This window comes from Ornithodoros turicata, chromosome 6, assembly GCF_037126465.1.
Source record: "Ornithodoros turicata isolate Travis chromosome 6, ASM3712646v1, whole genome shotgun sequence".
Classification (NCBI taxonomy): Eukaryota; Metazoa; Arthropoda; class Arachnida; order Ixodida; family Argasidae; genus Ornithodoros; species Ornithodoros turicata.
The window spans coordinates 19353703-19380161 of record NC_088206.1 but is presented as its reverse complement, the minus strand read 5'-3'; the positions used below and the strand labels follow the sequence as shown (position 1 = coordinate 19380161).

At 46.7% G+C, this 26459-nt stretch overlaps 1 protein-coding gene and 1 pseudogene across 1 annotated transcript; both read right to left on the bottom strand.

The window, feature by feature from the left end:
- Window positions 1-2846: 2846 nt before the first annotated feature.
- LOC135399341 (B-box type zinc finger protein ncl-1-like) lies at window positions 2847-8447 on the bottom strand. Its single transcript, XM_064631218.1, has 2 exons — window positions 8059-8447; window positions 2847-5330 (listed from the first exon to the last, which is right to left on the bottom strand). Exon 2 carries the CDS (start codon window positions 3884-3886, stop codon window positions 2915-2917), a length of 972 nt encoding a protein of 323 aa, XP_064487288.1. The 5' UTR covers window positions 3887-5330; window positions 8059-8447; the 3' UTR covers window positions 2847-2914.
- Window positions 8448-19434: 10987 nt separating this feature from the next.
- Window positions 19435-25015, bottom strand: LOC135397520 (brain tumor protein-like; annotated as a pseudogene).
- Window positions 25016-26459: the final 1444 nt, after the last annotated feature.

Here is a 26459-nt window from a genome sequence, read left to right as displayed (position 1 = left end):
CACTTGCAGTACTTCGGTGTCAAGGCACAGTATTTCGAAATATTCGTTAGTTCTGATGCAATCGTCTGTCTGCTTTTTACACGCATTCTCTACCCCTCGGCAGCAAAAACCGTAATATCCATCCGTAGTATCCGTCGGTTTGCATTTCACACATGAACACCTGCACGACGAAAAAACAGCGCTTGTTTCGGCTTACACAAGTGCTTCTCTCTGATACATGGAAATTTCACAAAGCAGTTCATGTTCACGGCACGGTGAGCTACTGCTGAGGACGAATGTGGCTCCGATTAATCTCTGGACGAGGAATCTTCTGCTGCGAAGAACACACTTTCCAGCACGCTAACGCACGAACAACAGTTCTGTGCGAGCGACAGTTCTCGAATGCGGAATTCCAGCGCACTCATGTCCAAGAGGCTCGACATTCTCGACGTAGAAAGTGGTCACAAATGCCCACTGCCATTTTCGTTTTCGCCGGATTAGCGCCCGGAAGTGCGCGTATTACATGCGTCCTCGACAGATGGCGCGGGGGTCATGCAATTGTTGACAGACTGCTCGGTTTCCTACTAGGTCCCTGGACATGCAATTATGGAAAATTCGATTACAGAAAAACTACAGCGATTTCAGCGGAGTTCTTTGATATTTGAACTTTTGAAGGTTCAAGCTTCTCGCTGAACATAAAGTTTTGATAGATTTATATTCACTTTTCGGTCCCTTTAAGATTTTTCTGAAGCATCCTAGCTATAGCTTTCACAACACTGAGCATAGCTTCATTTTGTCACCGTCAGTTAATTCCATGCGTCGTTCTAGACCTACACAGATACATTTGTCACAACGCAAAATGCACCTCTGAACCAGGCGTACGACCTGCATTCAAATCAGAAACGCTACCTGAAAACACTTCGCTATCCGAAATATATGGCACTCTGACAGGATAGGTGTACCCACCTCGATCACCGATGTTACTGCTTGAGCGAACACCGTTTGTTGCTTGACATATCCGTAGCTGATGTTCTCAGCTGTTGTGATAACTTGGAGACTGCAATATGGCGGCCGGCTCCCTGCTGCCTGACCTCATGACCTACTACTATACTAGTATAGAGTAGGTCGTGCCTGACCTGTTGTGGAAGACGAATATGAGCTGCGTCTGCTCACCGTTCTGTTTTTGCATAGCTTACCTGTCGTACACGTTTCTGCTTCAGTGATACTTTAACTGAAGCGTGCACAAGTACCAACTTGTGTAGCTGACACACTCATCGACGGGCAAACTCCACAAACTCGTCAAAACCATGGAGGAAGGAAACACAGGAGCGGCCGTTTCGAGCAGATTTCCGTGGGACCCCTCTGGCGGTCGCTCCTGTCAAAACCGCCATTACTTCCTGTCCACCACGTGATCCTCTCTAAAGTTTCGGTTTGGCAACGCTTTGTTGCTCGCGCTGCTTTTCGTGCTCTTATGCTTTTCCAAAGTCACTTACTCTTAAAATGTGAGCACCACTGCGGAAACAACGTTTTGTTAACGTGTTATTAGCGCGGTTGCGGCTGTCGTTCAACAGAAAGCAGCTCTGTCACGGGAATAACGTTTTCTTGGTAAGCACGTACTTGACCGGTTGTTTCGTACCCCTGGAGTCATCTTGGATCGTTCCTTTGTAAGCTGGCGCTGTGCTACAGCTGCAGATTCAATTGATTTCCTCCATCGTTGTACAAATTTGATTACTGGCATGCTTTACCACTTCAGCAACAAACACACAAAACGCGGCCACGTCGTCACACAAACATCGCTGCCGCGAATGATGTTTCTAGTCCTGCGTGGTTGTCCTGCAGACCCTGACCGGTCTTGTAGTAGAAGGGTAAACCAAGAGTAAACCTCCGAACACACACAAATAAAGCTGGACGCGCGGCGTTCATTACAATGCAGATATCTGAACTGCAAGACAATCACGGCTCCCGTCGTCTGCTTTGGGAGCTGGCCTGCGCATGCTCTTCGGGTCACGTGAGCGGTCACATGGTAGACAGGAGCATCCCAGAATGCAGTGCGAAGCTGGCACGCCCGTCCCAATGGCAAAAAGTTGGAAGGGCCGCTCCTGTGTTTCCTTCCTCCATGGTCAAAACCAACCGCCACGGCCGCCTGCCCACTGTTGCCAGCCGTGAGCTGCTCTCGATTTCGTGCATGATCTCCTACCCCAGTCAAAAATGCGTCGCGGTAATGAACTGTATTTTGGGATCACAAGTGCCAATGAAGCAAACTTGCGAGCCAGATACACTAGATTAATGCTTATTGAAGTCTCAGCACTAATTCTAATCGAATTTCACTGCGAAGTCCACTGACACGGATGCCGACACGATGTCCTCTGTCCATCCGACGTCCGTAGTTCATTGTATAATTTTGGGACATTAGATATCCTTTAAGGGTATCCTACGGAGATCTATAGGTCGATTCAGGCAGTTTGCTCTGGGATAATAACCGGACATCCGTAGGAGAGGTGGTTGACTGGGACCTGTGGACAGACACAACACATAGCCTACAGTCTCCAAGTGCCTAATGGACGAAGTCATGAAAAAACTGACTGCCAGCGCCAGGTATTGAACGTGGACCTTCCTGATTACAGCTCAGAGATGCCATGTGGTGTAAAGGTAGCATCCCTCATCTGTACTCAGGAGAGTCCAGGTTCAAACCTACGTGAATTACTTGTCACTTGTGACAAATTAAACCACGGACTGTCTTGAGAAGGACCAGTATTACTTTTCCAAGGACAATCATTCCCTACGTACGCCAATCCCATCAACCTATAAACAGAAATAAGTGCCACAAACGAAGAAACGCCACAAATACTATAGCATCATTGGAAAATTTTAGTGCATACAACCTTCAGAACATAGCGACTGGTCATAGCGATAAATGTAGAGTTTGCAGTCCTTTCTATATGACGGAGTTATCTTGCGTGAGGGCTACGTCGTAGCAATGTGCATGCTTCACGTGGCTTTCGAAAGCACTCAGCAGATATTGCATGAACACCGTGATGTGGAAACAGTGGTGATTCTCGGATACGACCAGATGACCATTTTTGTTGATGCAGACAGCTATGGGATAGTTGGTTACCCCCGCTCCACCAATGAGCCTGAGAAGTGCACCTTCGCAGGAGAACACCTTCACACAATGGGCTCGATTGTCCGCGATAAAGATTTCACCCTTGTTATTTGCTGCGACGACGTTCGGGAACCCGAGGTGTTCGGAATAGCTGAACTGACTCAAGATGTTTCCCCAAAGGTCGAAGATGATAACGCGCATCACTTTGCATTCAACGACGATAATTCGTCGTTTGCTGTCGACAGTGACTGCGCGCGGATGCTCCAAGACTGAGGAACCAAACTTTCGCAGGAACTGTCTGTACTGGTTGAAAACTTGGACCTCGTGCGTTGGAGATCGCTCGGTGACTATGATGTCCCCGAAAGCGCGAACGACAAAAACACGACTCGGGTAATGCAATTGACCGTCTTTCCTGCCGCCCTCGCTGAAGCGTATCTTGAATCTGCTGCCTCGGTCGAATACCAGCATACAATGTCGGTTGGTGTCTGCTATGGCAATGTCGCCTTGAGCATTAACAGCTACTCCAGACGGTTCCGTGAACTGACCCTCCATGGCGTCGAAGTCTCCAAACGTGCCGTGGTAGAGAATTTTCTGTCGCGTTATTGCGGACTTGTTATGCAGGAGGTTACCACAGGCGAATAAACTGTGCAGCAGGCTAACGCTGGGCTCTGAAGGGTGAGGCCCAAAGGGAAATGTTGGGTTTGGTACAGTGGACAATTTTTCCGCAGAAAGCAAGAGCCTTGTAGAACGTGGGTCATTGCTTGCAGAGCAACTTGCACGACTGCAGTAGGTGCGTTCACGCATTAATGATGTGCTCGATGACGCGTTGTTGCTCGTTCGTAGAGGAGTTTGGGAATATCTGTTGGAAGGATTGTCGGTGGTAGGGACCTTTATATCGGGTCGTGATTATGCTCCACGCAGCCAGACTTCGGAGTGCTGCTTTCGGAGTGCGGAGGTTGTTTGGATAGATCTGGATCTCACCCAATGTGAGGACGCGGTGGGTTTGAAGCCAATGCATGAATTGGTGCGCCATTACACAATTGAAACATATGTAGTGGACGCAGTCAAGGCAGCGTGCAACTGCAGGAACGGCTGTGTGTTTGCAGGCAGTGCATGTGAGGCAAGAGTGATCGAGCACCAAAGTCTTGAGGATGATTGATGTGGCGTAGTTTGAGAAGAGTCCGGCAATGCCCTCGGCTGGTAAGGTTGTTTCCTGTAAACGCAGAGGGCACTTCAACTTGTCGGGGCTTGTGTGTTGCTTTTCCAGGCCAAGGAATTTCGGATGCTCACTTGCAGGGTGGTAAAGTTTGGCGCGAACACCAGGTCCATGCTTTGCAGGTGTGTCTCAGGGTTGAATGTCATTATTTTCTGGAAACCTGTATCGAGCAGTTGTTGAAATGCTAGTAATTCCTTGTTTGTAGAAGAGAAGTTGGCTAGCCTTTCGGCAATGACGCAAACTTTGATGATCTTGCATAGGCTCTCCTGCACTTTCTTACCCAGCCGCTCCATTATCAGAAGGTTTTTCTTATAGATGTATTCCAGGTCTATCAGAATTTCTTGCTGGCTCTGTTCCAGTGTCGTCTCGTTCCAGGCTTCGAAGGTGCTGGTAATATCAGCCTGAGTCTTGCAGTACTGGATGTGTAGCCGGCTTAAAGTTGTTTCTATGAAGGTCACAGAGCTGAGGAGGTTGTTGGCTTTCTTTTTAGTACTGCTGATGACGAACGAAAGATCTTCGGTGAGCTTTTGCCTCACATCGACAAGAGCCATGAGGTTGTTGGTGCCCGTCGGGTGTTCAAACGCTGTGCACTCCCTGCAAACACAAATGTCGCAGGTCCTGCAGATGAACTGAAGAGTCATTCTTGTGGCGAAAACAACGTGCTGCTTGATCGTTTTTTCGAAGGTTGTTTGGATAGATCTGGATCTCACCCAATGTGAGGACGCGGTGGGTTTGAAGCCAATTCATGAATTGGTGCGCCATTACACAATTGAAACATATGTAGTGGACGCAGTCAAGGCAGCGTGCAACTGCAGGAACGGCTGTGTGTTTGCAGGCAGTGCATGTGAGGAAAGAGTGATCGAGCACCAAAGTCTTGAGGATGATTGATGTGGCGTAGTTTGAGAAGAGTCCGGCAATGCCCTCGGCTGGTAAGGTTGTTTCCTGTAAACGCAGAGGGCACTTCAACTTGTCGGGGCTTGTATGTTGCTTTTCCAGGCAAAATTTGCAGATGGTGTGCAGACAGTTGAGGACCTGCGAATCAAATATTATATTTTGACTACGTAGAAAACAGCGCAGAGACGGGACACGAAGAAGAAACAAGTGCACACACAGAGAGCGCTGACTAGCAACTGAAGCTTTACTTCCCAAAGGGGGCAAAACCGAAAAGGAGAGAAGAACATGAGAGGAAGACAATCAAGAACACCCTTGAAGATAACATCTCTTTGTACGATAGGTCCACTGACGGCTTGCTGACACATCTTTCACCTCTATTATGAATTTGTGCTCCTTTGTAAATTTCCCTGGCGAGCCTGTCGGAGTAGCTCCTAAGTACACGTGTGTCTTCCAAACGAGGTCGGCATCCGCAGTCGCGACAGTGCATGCCAGGTTGCTGCCTGTGTGGGTTTGCAGGGAGGATGAGTGTTAGCGCAGCCTGTCATTCAGACACCGCCCTGTCTGCCCCACATATGACTTCCCGCGCGTCAGAGGAATGTCATACATAACATTACACTTGCACTGAACGAAAGGCCTTACATGCTTTTTGTTGCATCCGGAAGCAACGGCTTCTTCACTGTTGACGCGTCGACACAACCCGCCTAACTTGTTAGGTGAAGTGAATACAACGCTAACGCCGGCACGCTGGGCGACTTTCTTTATGTTGTGGGAAACGGCGTGGATATATGGAATGGCCGCTATCCTGGATGGGCGATCATGCCTGGGAGCCTCTTCATGTTTCTTGTGCAACTTCCCGAGGAGAACCTCAGCTAAGCCTCTTATCAGCTGAACGGGAAAGCCCGCGGTTTCAAGCCTCAAAACTTGTGACAAGAGGCTCCACTGAACTTCATGTAGGCATGAGCGTTTCACGGCATTTTCCATTGCCGATAGTGCAATACTGCGTTTGACCAGCTTGGAGTGGGCCGACGAAAACGGCAAAAGACCCTTCTTAGAGTGTGGGGCGTATGTCCAGCACAGGTGGTCAGGTTCGATGGCGAGTTCAAGGTCTAGGAATCTTACTCGATGTTCCACTGGTAACTCCCTCGTGAGTGTGAAAGGTGAGAGGGTGCACTGGAAGATGCGAGTTATGTGTTCTGTGCGCTCATCCATGGGCACGTTCTCAGTGTCAAAGACGATCAAGTAATCGTCAACGAACCGGAAAATCCTGGAGACTCCCATATCGCGGAGGGCACGTTCAAGCCACCTGTCGTATCTTGCCAGCACACACTTGCCTTTCACACTCACGAGGGAGTTACCAGTGGAACATCGACTAAGATTCCTAGACCTTGAACTCGCCATCGAGCCTAACCACCTGTGCTGGACATACGCCCCACGCTCTAAGAAGGGCCTTTTGCCGTTTTCCTCGGCCCACTGCAAGCTTGTCAAACGCAGTATTGCACTATCGGCAATGGAAAATGCCGTGAAACGCTCATGCCCACATTAAGTTCAGCGGAGCCTCTTGTCACAAGTTTTCAGGCTTGAAACCGCGGGCTTTCCCGTCCAGCTGATAAGAGGCTTAGCTGAGGTTCTGCTAGGGAAGTTGCACAAGAAACACAAAGAGGTTCCCAGGCATGATATCCCATCCAGGATAGCGGCCATTCCATATATCCACGCTGTTTCCCACAACAAAGAAAGTTGCCCAGCGTGCCGGCGTCAGCGGCCGGCGGGTTGTGTCGACGCGTCAACAGTGAAGAAGCAGTTGCTTCCTGTCGTAACAAAAAGCATGTAAGGCCTTTCGTCCAGTGCAAGTGTAATGTTATTTATGATATTCCTCTGACGTGCGGGAAGTCATATGTGGGGCAGACAGGACGGTGTCCGAATGACAGGCTACGCGAACACTCATCCTCCCTGCAAACCCACACAGGCAGCAACCTGTCCATGCACTGTCGCGATTGATACCGACCTCGGATACCGACCGGATACCGACCTCGTTTGGAAGACACACGTGCACTTAGGAGCTACTCCGACAGGCTCGCCACTCGCCAGGGAAATTTACCAAGGAGCACAAATTCATAATAGAGGTGAAAGATGTGTCAGCAAGCCGTCAGTGGACCTATCGTACAAAGAGATTAGTTATCTTTAAGGGTGTTCTTGATTGTCCTCCTTTCATGTTCTTCTCTCCTTTTCGGTTTTGCCCCTTTTGGGAAGTAAAGCTTCAGTTGCTATTCAGCGCTCTCTGTGTGTGCACTTGTTTCTTCTTCGTGTCCAGTCTCTGCGCTGTTTTCTACGTAGTTATGTACAGCTTGGGACAAAAGTTTACGGAACAGCAGGATGTGACATTTCTCCACTTGAGCAGCACCCAAGCAGCAAACGGGAGCAGACACACATACTAAAAAATTGAGAGAACAGCTGGTCACCTGTTTCTTATTCAAGCTATTCCTGGCAGGGATGACGGGGCCGCTCCGATGAAGAAATACGCCAACGCCGTGTTCCGTAAACTTTTGTCCCAAGCTGTACCAACTTGCCTATATCCCCGCCTTAACCTATATTTTGAACCTTTAGTTCGTTGAGGCACAAAGCATCATACGAAACAATATGTAAGTGTCGGTTCCGTTCGGTGACGACGACGGTATGAGACAAGAGCGACTAATGCTTTTCCCGCACCATAAATATAAAATGAGTTATAATTTCTTTCTGCACAATATTTCGTGTTTGCTTGGATTTGCCCGTGAGGAGTAAAACTATCTGTAGTTTGCTCTTGTTGACGCGAACACATCGAACTCAAACTCATCCCCACAACCACAGTTAGTATGAATGTGAAAGCAACCTTAAGAAATATGAAGGCGTCGTGGCAGCTGACACACTTGGCGCTGATGGTTCTACTAGCATTGAGGCTGCTCTGGACGGAACGCGACGTACCAGGACAGGCCGGGAAAGGAGTCGGGTCACCTGGCACACTACTTGCTGCTGCGTCACCCTGGAAAGGCAACATATTATCTAGTTTTATAACTTACGCAAGGTAGGGCTTAGAGTCTTAGGATATATAAAAAAATCCGGGTACAAGTTTACCGAACGAAGACAGAACGATGCCGAAATTTAAGAATGAAGCTTTAGGTCTGGAGGCGACATTTCGGCTGTTCTACTGGGTCACTAGAAGAACAGTCAGTTCGAAATATCGCCCCCGGTCTGGGGCTTCGTCTGAACTCCGGGATGCCAGTTTACAAAAAGAAGATCGAGCAATCCAGTGACTCAAGAACGAAGCCTCAGGTCAGGAACCGATATTCTACTGGGACACTAGAAGAACCGTCTGTTCGAAATTCCAGCTGCTGACGTGAAGCTTCTTGCTCCAGGACACATGTTCGTTGCTTGAACAGTGGTTTATGGAGAGTAATGTACCTAAACTAAGGTCATGAACTTATTCTCAAATTTGAATACGATGCTTCGAGCACCTATTCGTCATCCTCAAAGAGGCTTCTAATACGTGAAAACTACTTGCGTGTGTAGGGAAGTAAGGGACGACGCTGCTGCTGCTGAACATGACGAAAGTTACGGAAATGATGTGGACACCGTCAAGAACAGTGCGAGAGAGTGCAAGGCTTTCAGTACAACAGTTTCATTCGCGTGCGCGAGGGAACTTCTTCTTCTTCTGCCAATGAGATAATGGAACTTTTGCACGTGACGCTGTAGTCGACCTTTTTTATTCATGCCCTATTTTGACAAACTGCACGCCGTGCAGCTAAAATTCGAGTCTCTGTAGAGGAGAATATTACCTGTTGCACGCCATTATTCGCGCTACGAGTTTGTTTCACCAAACAGTTTGCGCCGCAAATTAGAAGGTATCAGTAAGTTGATGTCTCTAAACTCCTGGAAGTGTTCATGGAAGGCAGTCTGCACTTCATTTTGGGTAAAGAAAGTGCAAAGTAGCATACGTTCTCTACGCTGTCACGTATACAGGGTGTTTTTTACACTTTACAGAATTTTTATTAAAAAAAGCTACGAGAGCATACTGCTGCTTAGCGCTAAGAAGAGAGGGACGCAACACATGCGCTACTTCCAACTCCTTAATGAAACTTGCCGTATCGGCTTCTTATACACTCCTGGCCACCTGCTGGTTGTTCTTTTTATTCTTACACGTGCTGAGGTATGCCAGTTCCCGATATCAGACAATGCAATATGTGTTCATCTTCCTTGCGCTGAGCAGCAATGTGGTCGCATACCATCAATCCCCGATTTGCTCGCTCTTCAACTATGAGAGCGGCATAGATGTCGTTTTTGCAGTTGAGTTCTACGACCTGGCGGACATCCTGTTGAAGAAAGTGTGGAACTCCAAGATCACTAACTACCTAAAATTCATCAAGTAACTTTTTAAATAGGAGATGGCGGGCAAACGCAAAAAGGCAGCTTGAGAGACTATCTTAGTGGGTGCCGCTCAGCTGGCCAGATGAACCGCCCTCCGGCCAAGATAAGCCTCCAGCGGCGAGGGTGATGAGCTCCGCAGGAGCGCTATTCCGGTTTTGGCTCACTTGCATGCTGAAATCGAGCAATGGATATTTCGCGCACGCGCTCTATTCTTTATTTCTAAAAGTTACAATGGGTATGGGATTTTTCAACGACGATTGTCTCCCGTTCTGTTATCTAGCATTGCTAGAAATTCTCTAATTTATTTATTTATTTATTTACCCTCAGGGGCCGTGAGGCAATACAGAGGGGAGTGGGTTAATAATTTGTAAAAAGATGTTAATACAAGGAGCCTACAAAATATTTTCAAATTGGGTGCATATGAACAAAGTTACACTTATTGTACAAACTGCACAGATATGTATAAAAAAATGAGAAAAAAGTGAGAGCAGAAATGTACAACACGTAGAATAAAAAATGGCTGCACATCGAAATAATCGCAGAAACACTTGTTAAATTGTTTGACGTCGGTAATGGAGGTGATGGTACCGGGAAGGCAGTTCCACTCCAACGATGTACGAGGAAGAAATGAATCGCGAAATGATCTCGTTGAGCATGAAGGAATGACGACTTTCTGTGGGTGATCAGTACGAGCTGAGATATATGAAGGTTGTTGGATTAACGATTCTCTGAGGTGAATATTATGATAATAAATTTTGTGAAACAAACAGAGACGAGTTATTTTTCGGGTGTTGTTTCCAATGCAGCCCCCAATAGACGGATTATCTCCGATGAATAGAAGGATTAGCCATTGTGTAGGGTACACCACTAGAGGGCGCTACGAGCGGCGCTTCACCACTAGGGGCCGCTGCTGTCGCATTCCGTGGATGACGTCATTGCTCCATTGGGGAGCATGGTGAGAGACAGCGGACGCACAGGATGGCGGTGCGAAGTAGAGTGCCCTTCTGCTTTCTGTGGTGGCGCTGCGGGCGACAGGACAGACAGGCGCTCTCGGTGGCGGCTCTCGGGCGTTGTTATAGCCTCGTGACCGCGATATTAACTTCATACGCGGCGTCGGCGGCAAATGGTTTTCGCTCCATTTATTGTTCAACTGATAGTGGTGGTTTGAGAGCTCAATTACTATGCTGTGAGATTGGAGTGTACGGCACGCATACGGCATACGACAGCATAAATAAATAAATATAAACAGAAGGACGTGCACGGTAAATTACGCCACATTTTTATGGTTTCCCGTCTTACTACACTTTGCATTATAAGGGCGCTTTCGAGAACCAGTTCGTTCACAAACAGCCGTGTGCATCTCGTCGTTTATATATTAGTCTTGGATTTGCACAATATTATTTTGGTGATGCTGCAGATGTTCAGGCAAGAGCGGAGGAAAGTTGTTCCCTATTTGCTTTATGTATTTATTCACTTCAGTATCATCATCACATACTCGTTTAAATTTAATTAGCGGGTAGTAATACTGCAGTGTAAGCATCTTGATTTAGCACACTACAGCGCTGCAAGGTATATTGTACCTTATGGCTGCAGAATCACTGGGTGAATTTCAGTAAAATTCTAGTGCTCTCTTTTTTGTGGTGGTCACTGTTACTAATATAGGGATCTAGTTAAGTGTTGTGGCAATCCCATTGTCAACGGTCATCTGCTATATTGGAAAGTGAGTCTCAATAAACATGATAGCCCCTAATGTCAGTATGACAAGGTATAAATAAATGCTAACGTAGTGCATGCTTGAGAAAGAGCACACAGACTGTTCCCATTCTGAACAGGAACAATGAATGCAGTGCACACCTTTGTGTGTACCAGTCGTTCTCCACATTAGCCTCGGATCCCAGTGCTAGAAAAATAGCGTATGTAGCTTCTCTAATGAAATTACCTAATATTGATACAAACAGTCTGCAGATGCACGCTCTGAGAAAGGCTTAACATGGAAATGTGTCATGGCGCAGAATACGACTAAACGGACACTTTTATGAGTAGGATACATTTCATCTAACTTTATCGAAAAAAAAAAGAAAGAAAGCCTCAGATTTAGAGCTGCCATATGATTTTGAACAGTGTCTTCGTTTAGTGCGCGCCATCCTCATCACTGACTAGTCGGAAGGTGTAGCGCCTACATTAGTGCAGCGTTCCCGTGAAGCATTTGCTGTTGGTCATTATTATGCCACGTTGCTATCATTTTCTGCACCATGTACGCCAAAAATCTCTACTGCGGCACAAGCGCAGTAAGTCGGTTGTGACAACAAGTAGTTGCGGACAAATGCTTACACTCTACATCATAATTTGCTTAACAAGCTTATTAGGCTTAACAAAGTGAATTGCTTTCAAGACACGTTATGGATACGAGCTCCATCTTGTATGGGTGATACGTGCAAGCAAACATATATTACAAGGAAAGCATGATGTTTCTTACAGTTGTAATATTTATTTGTTGATTATATGACAATTTTTACATATGTTGAGAAAAAGCACACAAATGCTGTTCCAATGAAGGGCAGCAAAGGCAAAGCATCAGACTGCTGGTCTGAGCAGCAGTCTGCGTGGAAATATGTCATGGCACAGAATGCGACTGTAGGACACATACAACTAGAGTACATCTCACCAGACTTGAGGTAAAATGCTGAGCTACTCAGTGGCCATCATGATCGGCCGTGTATAGCAGCACTGCAACCCCCTTAGAATTAAATTAGGTTTGAGAACACCCTTTCAGACAAGTATTGATCATGCTATTAAAATATGATGGCAGACATGCCGTTGTGGAACACGGAAGCCAGGAATTACCTCCGTGTAGATAACCCTAACTCCAGGAACGATGAAAGTCACTGAAAAGGTTAGCCAGCTGTAGGACTCGAACCCACATCTTCTGGATTCATCGTTAATTTCTTAGGCAAATTGAGGCTTTGTATGCATTTGTCCCTTCTATGTTGTTCCAGCCTCAGAACATCAGTTCTTTCATGTTGCTAACTCCAGGGTTCGCCTCTTTCTTGACGAGGGAGATAACTTTGCGGTTCAGCACTCTGTGCTTCGCTGTGAGGGACGCGTTGGCTTGAAGCATCAGTTGAAAGATGAATACCGTGCCGGAGAAATCAAGCAGATGTTTGGCGATGTCCTATAGAGCGTCCTTTTGCGGTTCACCGCGGGCAAAGGTATAACAATAAATGAAATTAAAATGAAATGAAAAATAAACATGCAAAGTTAAAAAAAAATGTAAACCGTAACCAATTAATTACTACAACGAATGGCCTGATTCGGTGTCAGATTTTTCTCTAAAAGGTGTCCACTGAAGGTCCCAAAAGGAGCAGTAGAATGTTCTTTGATTGGTGCACCCGTAAGCGAATTATTTAGCCTGTGGATTTAACTGTAACACCCTGAAAGTCCAGAAATGTCAATGTGCCCGCGGGCCTCTGGCGAAGCGTGCGGGCCTTTTGAAGTGCAACAACCCGAAGTCTTCGATGACATCATGTAGTATGACGTTGCACTTGGGGTACATTATTGGGGTTCAACTAGCGGGTGGAGTTCAAATGTGTGTCAACTTTCCTTCAGCGGAACCTGTTATTGGACAATGCGGTTTGAGGTTGTCTGAAACTTGGTTTCCGAGAAGGCTACGGGTCAGTAACACTGTAGGGCGAAGACAGAAAGCTATAAAACGCTCAATCTGGAAAGCGCGCCCTGTTCTCGCTGAACTGTGAGTTGTGTCTCCACGATGCCAGCAAGTCTTGGTTCCAGGATGTTCAACTTCTTCATGCTTGTACGCATCTTTCTTCGAGGTAGTATGTTTTCTTTGTAATATTTGCTGTTATGCCCACTACATGCCTGTTATGCCCACTACATGCCTGTTATGCCCAACATTTCTATTTTTCATCGAAACACCACTGCGTCATCATCTTGCCATTGATTTTCGTTGTTCTCCAGTGCATGACTTATTTCATCGAAAGTTTTAGCGAGTCATTTTCGATACATTTGAGCGTCGCGAATGCCCACCACGAATCTCTGAAAGCGTCGGGAGCGCGATTTGTGCAGTTTCGTTTTATTTCGCGGTTACGTTACGTCCAGCTAATTGGCATCGCGAAGCAAAATGGCGTCTGTTTGTGTCGTTTGTGTGCTGTCAGTACTGAAACTGTCCCGAAGATACTTTTGGCTGTTAGTTGTGTAGGACGCAATTTCTTTGCAATAAGTTGCAACAACGTGTTCAATACAGCAAAGCAACAGTTGGGCAGGTTGGTGCATACTCGTATTAAGCGAGAGCGGTGAACATCAAACAAGGGCACACATAGGGACAGCCGCGACTTTCAACCTTGCTGTACTTGACATCACACAGAAATGAATGAAAACTACATGATACAGAACTTCTGCGTGCACAGCGGTGCAATTACATTTTATTTCATTACATTTCTATACCTTCGACGCGTTATCCGAACCACGCTGATTCGGCGATAAGGCACACCTGTTTTTCAGTGAGACCTGCCGTGGCCTTGTTCATGCATTTTTCTTGCCGTTTTATTAACGTGGTTTCTACAGCGTGATGCAAGTCCATGTCTCTTACTATTAACAGAGCATTCAGAATCAGCACAATCAGTTATGGTTCGGGAAGAATTGACTCACTGAAACTCCCTTTGGTGGGATGCATGTCACTTCAATTTAGTGCAATCACTATCTATGTGCATGTTCCATTGACTAATATTTGAACTTGTCATATTTTGTGTTAGGTGAAGGTGCTGTTATCAGGTGGCTTCAGGACGTAGGTTTGATTCATAAGGAAAGGCGTTGTGACATCTGTGGTGGGACGACATACCTGCAGAGCCGAAATGGGATTCCTTTTCGCTTTATCTGCCGGAATCGTGGTCACTACTGGTCTGAGAGGGTGAGATCTGGGAGCATCTTCAGCCATTCAAAAATGGCACTTGATCGTGCTTTGACGTTGATGTACCTTTTTGCTCATGGACTAACTAAGCAGAGTGTGTTAATACGTGAGGCATCCAGGGACAACAGGCGTACAAGCAAGCGCACAGTTGCCAGGTGGCTCGCGCAACTGCGCAGAGTAATTTCTTTTTCTATGCAGAGACGTCTAGCAGCTGAAGGGAAGATCGGCAGGGAAGATTCGCAGAGCTTATCTTAAGGACTACCTGTATGAACAACTATGGCGGCGACACGTGAGGGTGCACTCTCTTGATGCATTTCAGGATCTCATAGATCTTCTTGCTGAGGGCAGCAGACACCTGTTTGCGAGACGGCTTGGACGAACACGTCGGCATCCCCGTGCTCGCAATGCGGTGCAAGCCACACAACCAGCGGCTGGTAACCCTGCTGTCGTGCCAGTTCCTATGGTACAAGTTGCACAAGCTCCCTTGCCTACTGCAGTCAATCAAACACCTGCTGCACAACCCTTGCCTGCACCTCAGCTAGCGTTTGGGAACCATACAGCCACTCCTGCATGGGGACCTGTACCAGCACAGGCACCTTTAGTGCAAGGAAGACATCCACAACTAGCAGCACAGCCTATGCGACAGCTACGAGTAGATCGGGCTGCTAGAGTGGACCACAGGGCTCGTGCACCAATGGCTCGACCAACCACGGGACGTATACAGCAAGTGCTGCCAGTAGCACCTCCACGAGGTGGCATTGCAAACCATGGGCCTGCTGGCACATTGGCAGCACATGCAAACCCTGTTACGGTTGCCACTACTGGAACTGCTATGCAGAGACCGACATGGGATCCAATAGGAATGCCCCCACAGCAGGTCATGACAGTTCCACATGTGGCAACTGCAGCAGGATTCACAAGGTTTGTACTGCCAAGTCCCAATAATCCGACAGCGTTGGGAACCAGCCCGTGGCTGAGGCAAATCCCACAGATGCAGCTACAGCTTACCACCAGGTTTCCACCATGGTCACCACAACAGGAAAATGTGCTGGCTGTGCGGAACCCGTTTTTCCCACAACACTCAGCTACACGCCCTCTAATGCCATGGTATATTGGCCAGCAGTAGCATAGCCAGCAATAATTTTGACACGTGAGATAACTCTTTCAAAATCCAGTTAGATTAGTGTTGAACTTTCAAAATCCAGTTAGATTAGTGTTGAACATAGTAAGAGGACACAAGCAAGCTGGTGTGTAGAACTTGATGCATGTAACGTATCCCTCAGTCTGAGAAAACACGGAAAACAAAAATGCACAGGATGAACCGTTTCTTCTTTTGCATCCACCCTCTTTGATTTGTTCTGCTTGTTTCCTCAAGCTTTGGGATATGTTACCTGCATCAAATTAAGGTTTTCTTGTCATTAGTAGCAAATAGGATTTCAAGCATTTCCTGGCTATGCTTTACTGCGCTCATTGACTTTGTTTCTTTTTCTTCCAGGATAAGAGGTGTGCAGGCCATCTTTGTTGATGAGCCAGAGCTGCACACCTCATTCTCATTGACTTTGTTTCTTTTCCTTTCAGGATAAGAGATGTGCAGGCCATCTTTACTGATGAGCCAGAGCTGCACACCTCATTCTCATTGACTTTCTTTTCCTTTCAGGATAAGAGGTGTGCAGGCCATCTTTACTGATGAGCAAGAGTTGCACACCTTTCTCTTTGTGGTTTTGTATTGAGAGGGTTTTTCAAAGGGTCGGCCACATTTACATTGACATTGTAAGCGTGTTGTGTCTTTTTTGTAGCTTCTCCTCTGTGGAGTGAAATCACCCTCACGAAAAGTTTCATGCTCATGACCAATTTGCACATGTGCAAGGTAAGTAATCTTCCACATTGCAGTTGCGAGTTAGTAGTGCGCTAATGGCTGCCAGAAAAGCATGCTGCAATGTATTAAACTGAAGCCAAAATGTGTCAAGTTATACATTCTTCTTACTCTCTTAACCTGTAGAGCCCGTTCAACCTTGCAGCTCAAAGGAAAGAGCACCTGTGTGGTGGAGCACAAAAAATAATTGTACAAGTAGCAATCTGTACAATATATAGGACATTGAGCTTGTGTGACGTGCCATCTCCCTGTACCTACCGACTAGCCAGTGATGAGGATGGCGCCCAGCAGACGAACAAACTGTTCGAAATCATGGCAGCTCTGAACCTGAGGCTTTTTTTTTTTTCCGAGAAAGTTAGATGAAACATGTTCCACTCATAAAAGTGTTCGTATAGTCGTATTCTCTGTGCTCATTCTGTGGTGTCGCATGCTCTGTGCTCACATGTAATAATTGCAATATTATCAACAAATAAATATTACACATTTCTGTATGTTTGTCTTGTTCCTGTCATATTCCAGCTAGGCAACAGTTATGTTATTTACAGTCTCTTATTCACGTTAGGCAACAGTGTTTTGCGATAATTTGTAATTTGCAGTTTTATGTCATGAGAGAACTATGTGTCAAAACGTGACCTACTGACATGACTGTTGCAACCGCAATAGTTGTCGTGCTTTCCTTGCAAATGTGTATGAGTGCGCATATCCCCAGTTGTATTCTAGTTCAATCATGTTACCAGAGGCAAACCCAAGACCCGGGTTTTTTTTTCTGAGGGTGGGGTGGATGTGGAAGAACTTGCTTTGGATAGCATGCGTTACGCTAGCATTTATTCATACCTTGTACTGTCAGTATATACATAGCTATATGTGCATGATAGCAATAAACTGTATTGTCATGACAGCTGGTATTCTAGAAGCTATCATGTTTATCGAGACTTGTGTGACCATAATTACTCACTTTCCAATATAGCAGATGACCGTTGACAATGGGATTGCCACAACACTTAACTAGATCCCTATATTAGTAACAGTGGCCACCACAAAAAGAGAGCACTGGAATTTTACTGAAATTCACCCAGTGATTCTGCAGCCATAAGGTACAATATACCTTGCAGCGCTGTAGTGTGCTAAATCAAGATGCTTACACTGCAGTATTACTACCCGCTAATTAAATTTAAACGAGTATGTGATGATGATACTGAAATGAATAAACACATAAAGCAAATAGGGAACAACTTTCCTCCGCTCTTGCCTGAACATCTGCAGCATCACCAAAATAATATTGTGCAAATCCAAGACTAATATATAAACGACGAGATGCACACGGCTGTTTGTGAACGAACTGGTTCTCGAAAGCGCCCTTATAATGCAAAGTGTAGTAAGACGGGAAACCATAAAAATGTGGCGTAATTTACCGTGCACGTCCTTCTGTTTATATTTATTTATTTATGCTGTCGTATGCCGTATGCGTGCCGTACACTCCAATCTCACAGCATAGTAATTGAGCTCTCAAACCACCACTATCAGTTGAACAATAAATGGAGCGAAAACCATTTGCCGCCGACGCCGCGTATGAAGTTAATATCGCGGTCACGAGGCTATAACAACGCCCGAGAGCCGCCACCGAGAGCGCCTGTCTGTCCTGTCGCCCGCAGCGCCACCACAGAAAGCAGAAGGGCACTCTACTTCGCACCGCCATCCTGTGCGTCCGCTGTCTCTCACCATGCTCCCCAATGGAGCAATGACGTCATCCACGGAATGCGACAGCAGCGGCCCCTAGTGGTGAAGCGCCGCTCGTAGCGCCCTCTAGTGGTGTACCCTACACAATGGCTAATCCTTCTATTCATCGGAGATAATCCGTCTATTGGGGGCTGCATTGGAAACAACACCCCCCAAAAATTTCGGTGAGTGTAACCTAGAGCTCGAGAATCTTTGCATGGGATATATTCAACATGAGTGCGCCATGATAGGTTTGATGAAATGAAAACGCCGAGGTATTTGTAAACGGATACTGATTCAAGTGGAATGTTATTAATGGAATAAGTCGCATGCACATTATTCGTGCGCGAAATTATCATTGATTTACATTTTGATAAGTTAAGTTTTGATACATTTACATTTTGATAAGTTTTTGACAATTAGAGAGTTAAGGAATTTCAGGCAATTAGTCATCTTCGAGTTACACTCTTCCATAGGATGTCCGCCTGGCCAAGAACTAAAATGTAAAAACGACATCTATGCAGGTCAGCTTTTTTATAAAAATTTCGTAAAGACACACACAAAAAAAACATAACTAGTTTACCTAGGAAGTAGTGCATTCCATCTCCATAGTGACATAAGGGTGAAAGAAGTGATCTTACCCATAACCCATGTTGATAGCTGTGTACTCGTGACACTTACAGACGATGGCGATGTCATGGTGTGCCCGGTGAACAACCGTGAACCCGGTGCCTTACTACTCTGCGAACCCTGTGGCTGTTGAACCATTCGTAGGAAAGGGAGGTTTCTTGTGGGAACGCCAGCCCAGCCAGTCACTCTGCTTCTCTTGGTGTTTGGAATGCAGTTGTCTACACCACAAACACGTCTCTGAAGATTGAAAATAAGACTTTTCTCTTTCTCGATGCCCTTTAAAGGCTAACGGTGGACGGAGTTTCTAGTTATCAAGAGGCAATTCTTTAACATAGGCTAACGAGCCGAAGCGGCTACACCTATGGACAAACACAACACATAGCCTACAATGACTGCCAGCGCCAGGTATCGAACGTGGACCTTCCTGATTACAGCTCAGAGATGCCATGTGGTGTAAAAGTAGCATCCCTGATCTGTACCCCGTCCGATCTGAGAGTCCAGGTTCAAATCTACGTGAATTACTTGTCACTTGTGACAATTTAAACCAGGACTGTCTTGAGAAGGACCAGTATTACTTTTCCAAGGACAATCATTCCCTACGTACGCCAATCCCATCAACCTATAAACAGAAATAAGTGCCACAAACGGAGAAACGCCACAAATACTATAGCATAATCGGAAAATTTTAGTGCATACAACTTTCAGAACAGTGACTGGTCATAGCGATAAATGTAGAGTTTGCAGTCCTTGCTATATGACGGAGTTATCGTGCGTGAGGGCTACGTCGTAGCACTTTGCATGCTTCACGTGGCTTTCAAAGGCGCTCAGCAGATCTTGCATAAACACAGTAATGTGGAAATAGTGGTGAATGTCCGATACGACCAGATGACCATTTTTGTTGATGCCGACAGCTATGGGATAGTTGGTTATCCCTCCTCCACCAATGAGCCTGAGAATTGCACCTTCGTAGGAGAACACCTTCACACAATGGGCTCGATTGTCTGAGATACAGATTTCATCCTTGTTATTTGCTGCGACGACGTTCGGGAGCCCGAGGTGTTCGGAATAGCTGAACTGACTCAAGATGTTTCCCCAAAGGTAGAAGATGATAACGCGCATCACTTTGCATTCAACGGCGATGATTCGTCGTTTGCTGTCGACAGTGACTGCGCGCGGATGCTCCAAGACTGAGGAACCAAACTTTCGCAGGAACTGTCCGTACTGGTTGAAAACTTGGACCTGGTGCGTTGGAGACCGCTCGGTGACTATGATGTCGCCGAAAGCGCGAACGACAAAAACACGACTCGGACAATGCAGCTGGCTGTCTTTCCTGCCACACTCTCCAGAGCGTAACATGAATCTGCCGGCTCTGTCGAATATCTGGGTACGATGTCGGTTGGTGTCTGCTATGACAATGTCGCCTTGAGCATTAACAGCTACTCCAGACGGCTCCTCGAATTGACCCTCCATAACTCCGAACTCTCCGAACTTGCTGTGGTAGAGAATTTTCTGGCGCTTTATGCAGGACTTGTTATGCAGGATGTTACCCAAGGCCTATGGACTGCGCGGCGGGCTAACGTTGGGTTTCGAAGGGTCGGGCCCAGAGGGAAATGTTGGTTTTGGTACCATGAGCAATTTTTCCGCAGAAGGCAAGAGCCTTGTAGAATGTGGGTCACTGCTTGCAGAGCAACTTGCACGACTGCAGTAGGTGCGTTCACGCATTAATGATGTGCTCGATGACGCGTTGTCGCTCATTCGTAGAGGAGTTTGGGAATATCTGTTGGAAGGACTGTCGGTGGTAGGGGCCTTGATATCGGGTCGTGATTATGCTCCACGCAGCCAGACTTCGGGGTGCTGCTGGGTACACGCCAAGGAATTTCGAATGCTCACTTGCAGGGTGGTAAAGTTTGGCGCGAACACCAGGTCCATGCCCTGCAGGTGCGCCTCAGGGTTGAATGTCAGTATTTTCTGGAAACCTGTATCGAGCAGTTGTTGAAATGCTAGTAATTCCTTGTTTGTAGAAGAGAAGTTTGCTAGCCTTTCGGCAGTGACGCAAACTTTGATGATCTTGCATAGGCTCTCCTGCACTTTCCTACCCAGCCGCTCCATTAACAGGAGGTTTTTCTAATAGGTGTATTCCAGGTCTATCAGAATTTCTTGCTGGCTCTGTTCCAGTGTCGTCTCGATCCAGGCTTCGAAGGAGCTGGTAATATCAGCCTGAGTTTTGCGGTACTGGATGTGTAGCCGGCTTAAAGTTGTTTCTGTGCCAGTCACAGAGCTGAGGAGGTTGTTGACTTTCTTTTTAGTACTGCTGATGACGAATGAAAGACCTCCGGTGAGCTTTTGCCTCACATCGACAAGAGCCATGAGATGTTGGTGCCCATGGGGTGTTCAAACGCTGTGCACTCCCTGCAAACACAAATGTCGCAGGTCCTGCAGATGAACTGAAGAGTCATTCTTGTGGCGAAAACAACGTGCCGCTTGATCGTTTTTTCGAAGGTTGTTTGGATAGATCTGGATCTCACCCTATGTGAGGACGCGGTGGGTTTGAAGCCAATGCATGAATTGGTGCGCCATTACACAATTGAAACATATGTAGTGGACGCAGTCAAGGCAGCGTGCAACTGCAGGAACGGCTGTGTGTTTGCAGGCAGTGCATGTGAGGCAAGAGTGATCGAGCACCAAAGTCTTGAGGATGATTGATGTGGCGTAGTTTGAGAAGAGTCCGGCAATGCCCCCGGCTGGTAAGGTTGTTTCCTGTAAACGCAGAGGGCACTTCAACTTGTCGGAGCTTCTCTGTTGCTTTTCCAGGCACAATTTGCAGATGGTGTGCAGACAGTTGAGGACCTGCGAATCAAATATTATATTTTGACTACGTAGAAAACAGCGCAGAGACGGGACACGAAGAAGAAACAAGTGCACACACAGAGTGCTGACAAGCAAACAACTGAAGTTTTACTTCCCAAAGGGGGCAAAACCGAAAAGGTGAGAAGAACATGAAAGGAGGACAATCAAGAACACCCTTGAAGATAACATCTCTTTGTACGATAGGTCCACTGACGGCTTGCTGACGCACCTTTCACCTCTATTATGAATTTGTGCTCCTTCGTAAATTTTCCTGGCGAGCCTGTTCTCCTAAGTAGCTCCTAAGTACACGTGTGTCTTCCAAACGAGGTCGGCATCCGCAATCGCGACAGTGCATGCCAGGTTGCTGCCTGTGTGGGTTTGCAGGGAGGATGAGTGTTCGCGCAGCCTGTCATTCAGACACCGTCCTGTCTGCCCCACTTATGACTTCCCGCACGTCAGAGGAATGTCATAAATAACATTACACTTGCACTGGACGAAAGGCCTTACATGCTTTTTGTTGCATCCGGAAGCAACGGCTTCTTCACTGTTGACGCGTCGACACAACCCGCCTAACTTGTTAGGTGAAGTGAATACAACGCTAACGCCGGCACGCTGGGCAACTTTCTTTATGTTGTGGGAAACGGCGTGGATATATGGAATGGCCGCTATCCTGGATGGGCGATCATGCCTGGGAGCCTCTTCATGTTTCTTGTGCAACTTCCCGAGGAGAACCTCAGCTAAGCCTCTTATCAGCTGAACGGGAAAGCCCGCGGTTTCAAGCCTCAAAACTTGTGAGGCTCCGCTGAACTTCATGTGGGCATGAACGTATCACGGCATTTTCCATTGCCGATAGTGCAAAACTGCGTTTGATCAGCTTGGAGTGGGCCGACGAAAACGGCAAAAGACCCTTAGAGCGTGGGGCGTATGTCCAGCACAGGTGGTCAGGTTCGATGGCGAGTTGAAGGTCTAGGAATCTTAGTCGATGTTCCACTGGTAACTCCCTCGTGAGTGTGAAATGTGAGAGGGTGCGCTGGAAGATGCGAGTTATGTGTTCTGTGCGCTCTTCCACGGGCACGTTCTCAGTGTCAAAGACGATCAAGTAATCGTCAACGAACTGGAAAACCCTGGAGACTCCCATATCGCGGAGGGCTCGTTCAAGCCGCCTGTCGTATCTTGCTAGCACACACTTGCCTTTCACACTCACGAGGGAGTTACCAGTGGAACATCGACTAAGATTCCTAGACCTTGAACTCGCCATCGAGCCTGACCACCTGTGCTGGACATACGCCCCACGCTCTAAGAAGGGCCTTTTGCCGTTTTCCTCGGCCCACTACAAGCTTGTACAACGCAGTATTGCACTATCGGCAATGGAAAATGCCGTGAAACGCTCATGCCCACATCAAGTTCAGCGGAGCCTCTTGTCACAAGTTTTCAGGCTTGAAACCGCGGGCTTTCCCGTCCAGCTGATAAGAGGCTTAGCTGAGGTTCTGCTCGGGAAGTTGCACAAGAAACACAAAGAGGTTCCCAGGCATGATCGCCCATCCAGGATAGCGGCCATTCCATATATCCACGCTGTTTCCCACAACCGAAAGTTGCCCAGCGTACCGGCATTAGCGTTGTTTCACTGCACCTAACAAGTTAGGCGGGTTGTGTCGACGCGTCAACAGTGAAGAAGCAGTTGCTTCCGGATGTAACAAAAAGCATGTAAGGCCTTTCGTCCAGTGCAAGTGTAATGTTATTTATGACATTCCTCTGACGTGCGGGAAGTCATAAGTGGGGCAGACAGGACGGTGTCTGAATGACAGGCTGCGCGAACACTCATCCTCCCTGCAAACCCACACAGGCAGCAACCTGGCCATGCATTGTCGCGATTGAAGATGCCGACCTAGTTTGGAAGACACACGTTACTTAGGAGCTACTCCGACAGGCTCGCCACTCGCAAGAGAAATTTATGAAGGAGCACAAAATCATAATAGAGGTGAAAGATGTGTCAGCAAGCCGTCAGTGGACCTATCGTACGAAGAGATTAGTTATCTTTAAGGGTGTTCTTGATTGTCCTCCTTTTATGTTCTTCTCTCCTTTTCGGTTTTGCCCCCTTTGGGAAGTAAAGCTTCAGTTGCTATTCAGCGCTCTCTGTGTGTGCACTTGTTTCTTCTTCGTGTCCAGTCTCTGCGCTGTTTTCTACGTAGTTATGTACAGCTTGGGACAAAAGTCTACGGAACAGCGGGATGTGACGTTTCTCCAGTTGGGCAGCACCCAAGCAGCAAACGGGAGCAGACACACATACTAAAAAATTGAGAGAACAGCTGGTCACCTGTTTCTTATTCAAGCTATTCCTGGCAGGTATGACGGGGCCGCTCCAATGAAGAAATACGCCAACGCCGTGTTCCGTAAACTTTTGTTCCAAGCTGTACCAACTTGCCTAAATCTCCGCCTTAACCTATATTTTGAACCTTTAGTTCGTTGAGCCAAAAGCACCATACGAAACAATACGTACGTGTCGGTTCCGTTCGGTGACGACGACGGTATGAGACAAGAGCGCCTAATGCTTTCCCCGCACCATAAATATAAAATGAGTTATAATTTCTTTCTGCACAATATTTCGTGTTTGCTTGGACTTGCCCGTGAGGAGTAAAACTATCTGTAGTTTGCTCTTGTTGCCGCGAACACATCGAACTCAAACTCATCCCCACCACCACAGTTAGTATGAATGTGAAAGCAACCTTAAGAAATGTGAAGGCGTCGTGGCAGCTGACACACTTGGCGCTGATGGTTCTACTAGCATTGAGGCTGCTCTGGACGGAACGCGACGTACCAGGACAGGTCGGGAAAGGAGTCGGGTCACCTGGCACACTACTTGCTGCTGCGTCACCCTGGAAAGGCAACATATTATCTAGTTTTATGACTTACGCAAGGTAGGGCTTAGAGTCTTAGGATATATAAAAAAAGTCCGGGTACAAGTTTACCGAATGAAGACAGAACGATGCCGAAACTTAAGAATGAAGCTTCATGTCTGGAGGCGACATTTCGACTGTTCTACTGGGTTACTAGAAGAACGGTCAGTTCGAAATATCGGCCCCTGATCTGAAGCTTCTTGCTCCAGGACACATGTTCGTTGCTTAAACAGTGGTTTATGGATAGTAATGTACCTAAACTAAGGTCATTAACTTGTTCTCAAATTTGAATACGATGCTTCGAGCACCTATTCATCATCCTCAAACAGGCTTCTAATACGTGAAAACTACTGCAGGACTTACGGTTGCGTGTGTAGGGAAGTAAGGGACGACGCTACTGTTGCTGAACATGACGAAAGTTACGGAAATGATGTGGACACCGTCAAGAACAATGCGAGAGAGTGCAATGCTTTCAGTAGAGCTGTAGAATGACTAACGAACGTTTGACTAACGAACAGTTTCATTCGCGTGCGCGAGGGAACTTTTGCACGTGACGCTGTTGTCGTCCTTCTTTATTCACGCCCTATTTTGACAAACTGCACGCCGTGCAGCTAAAATTCGAGTCGCGCTACGATTTTATTGTTTCACCCAACCGTTTGCGCCGCAAACCAGAAGGTATCAGACAGTTGATGTCTCTAAACTCTTGTAAATAATCATGGAAGGCAGTCTGCGCTTCATTTTGGGTAAAGAAAGTGAAAAGTAGCATACATTCCCTACGCTGTCACGTATACAGGGTGTTTTTTACACTTTACAGAATTTTTATTAAAAAAGCTACGAGAGCATACTGCTGCTCAGCGCTAAGAAGAGAGGGACGCAACACATGCGCTACTTCCAACACCTTAATGAAACTTGCCGTATCGGCTTCTTATACACTCCTGGCCACCTGCTGGTTGTTCTTTTTATTCTTACACGTGCTGAGGTATGCCAGTTCTCTATATCAGACAATGCAATATGTGTTCATCTTCCTTGCGCTGAGCAGCAATGTGGTCGCATACCATCAATCCCCGATTTCCTCACTCTTCAACTATGAGAGCGGCATAGATGTCGTTTTTGCAGTTGAGTTCTACGACCTGGCGGACATCCTGTTGAAGAAAGTGTGGAACTCCAAGATCACTAACTACCTAAAATTCATCAAGTAACTTTTGAAATTGGATATGGCGGGCAAACGCGAAATGGCAGATTGAGAGACTATCCTAGTGGGTGCTGCTCAGCTGGCCAGATGAACCGCCCTCCGGCCAAGATAAGCCTCCAGCGGCGAGGGTGATGAGCTCCGCAGGAAGCGCTATTCCGGTTTTGGCTCACTTGCATGCGGAAATTGAGCAATGGATATTTCGCGCACGCGCTCTCTTCTTTATTCCTAAAAGCTACAATGGGTATGGAATTTTTCAACGACGATTGTCTCCCGTTCTGTCATCTAGCATTGCTAGAAATTCCCTAATTTATTTATTTATTTACCCTCAGGGCCGTGAGGCAATACAGAGGGGAGTGGGTTAATAATTTGTAAAAAGATGTTAATACAAGCAGCATACAAAATATTTTCAAATTAGGTCCATATGAACAAAGTTACACTTGTACACTGCACAAACTGCACAGGTATGTATAAAAAATGAGAAAAAAGTGACAGCAGAAATGTACAACACATGCACATGCACATCGAAATAATCGCAGAAACACTTGTTAAATTGTTTGACGTCGGTAATGGAGGTGATGGTACCGGGAAGGCAGTTCCACTCCAACGATGTACGAGGAAGAAATGAGCGTGAGCATGAAGGAATGACGACTTTCTGTGGGTGATCAGTACGAGCTGAGATATATGAAGGTTGTTGGATTAACGATTCTCTGAGGTGTATATTATGATAATAAATTTTGTGAAACAAACAGAGACGAGTTATTTTTCGACGAGTGCAAAGTAGAGCGAGATTGAG

Coding starts and splice junctions, on each gene's coding strand:
- LOC135399341 (XM_064631218.1), bottom strand. CDS start 3,886: ATGCGTGAACGCACCTACTGCAGTCGTGCAAGTTGCTCTGCAAGCAAT.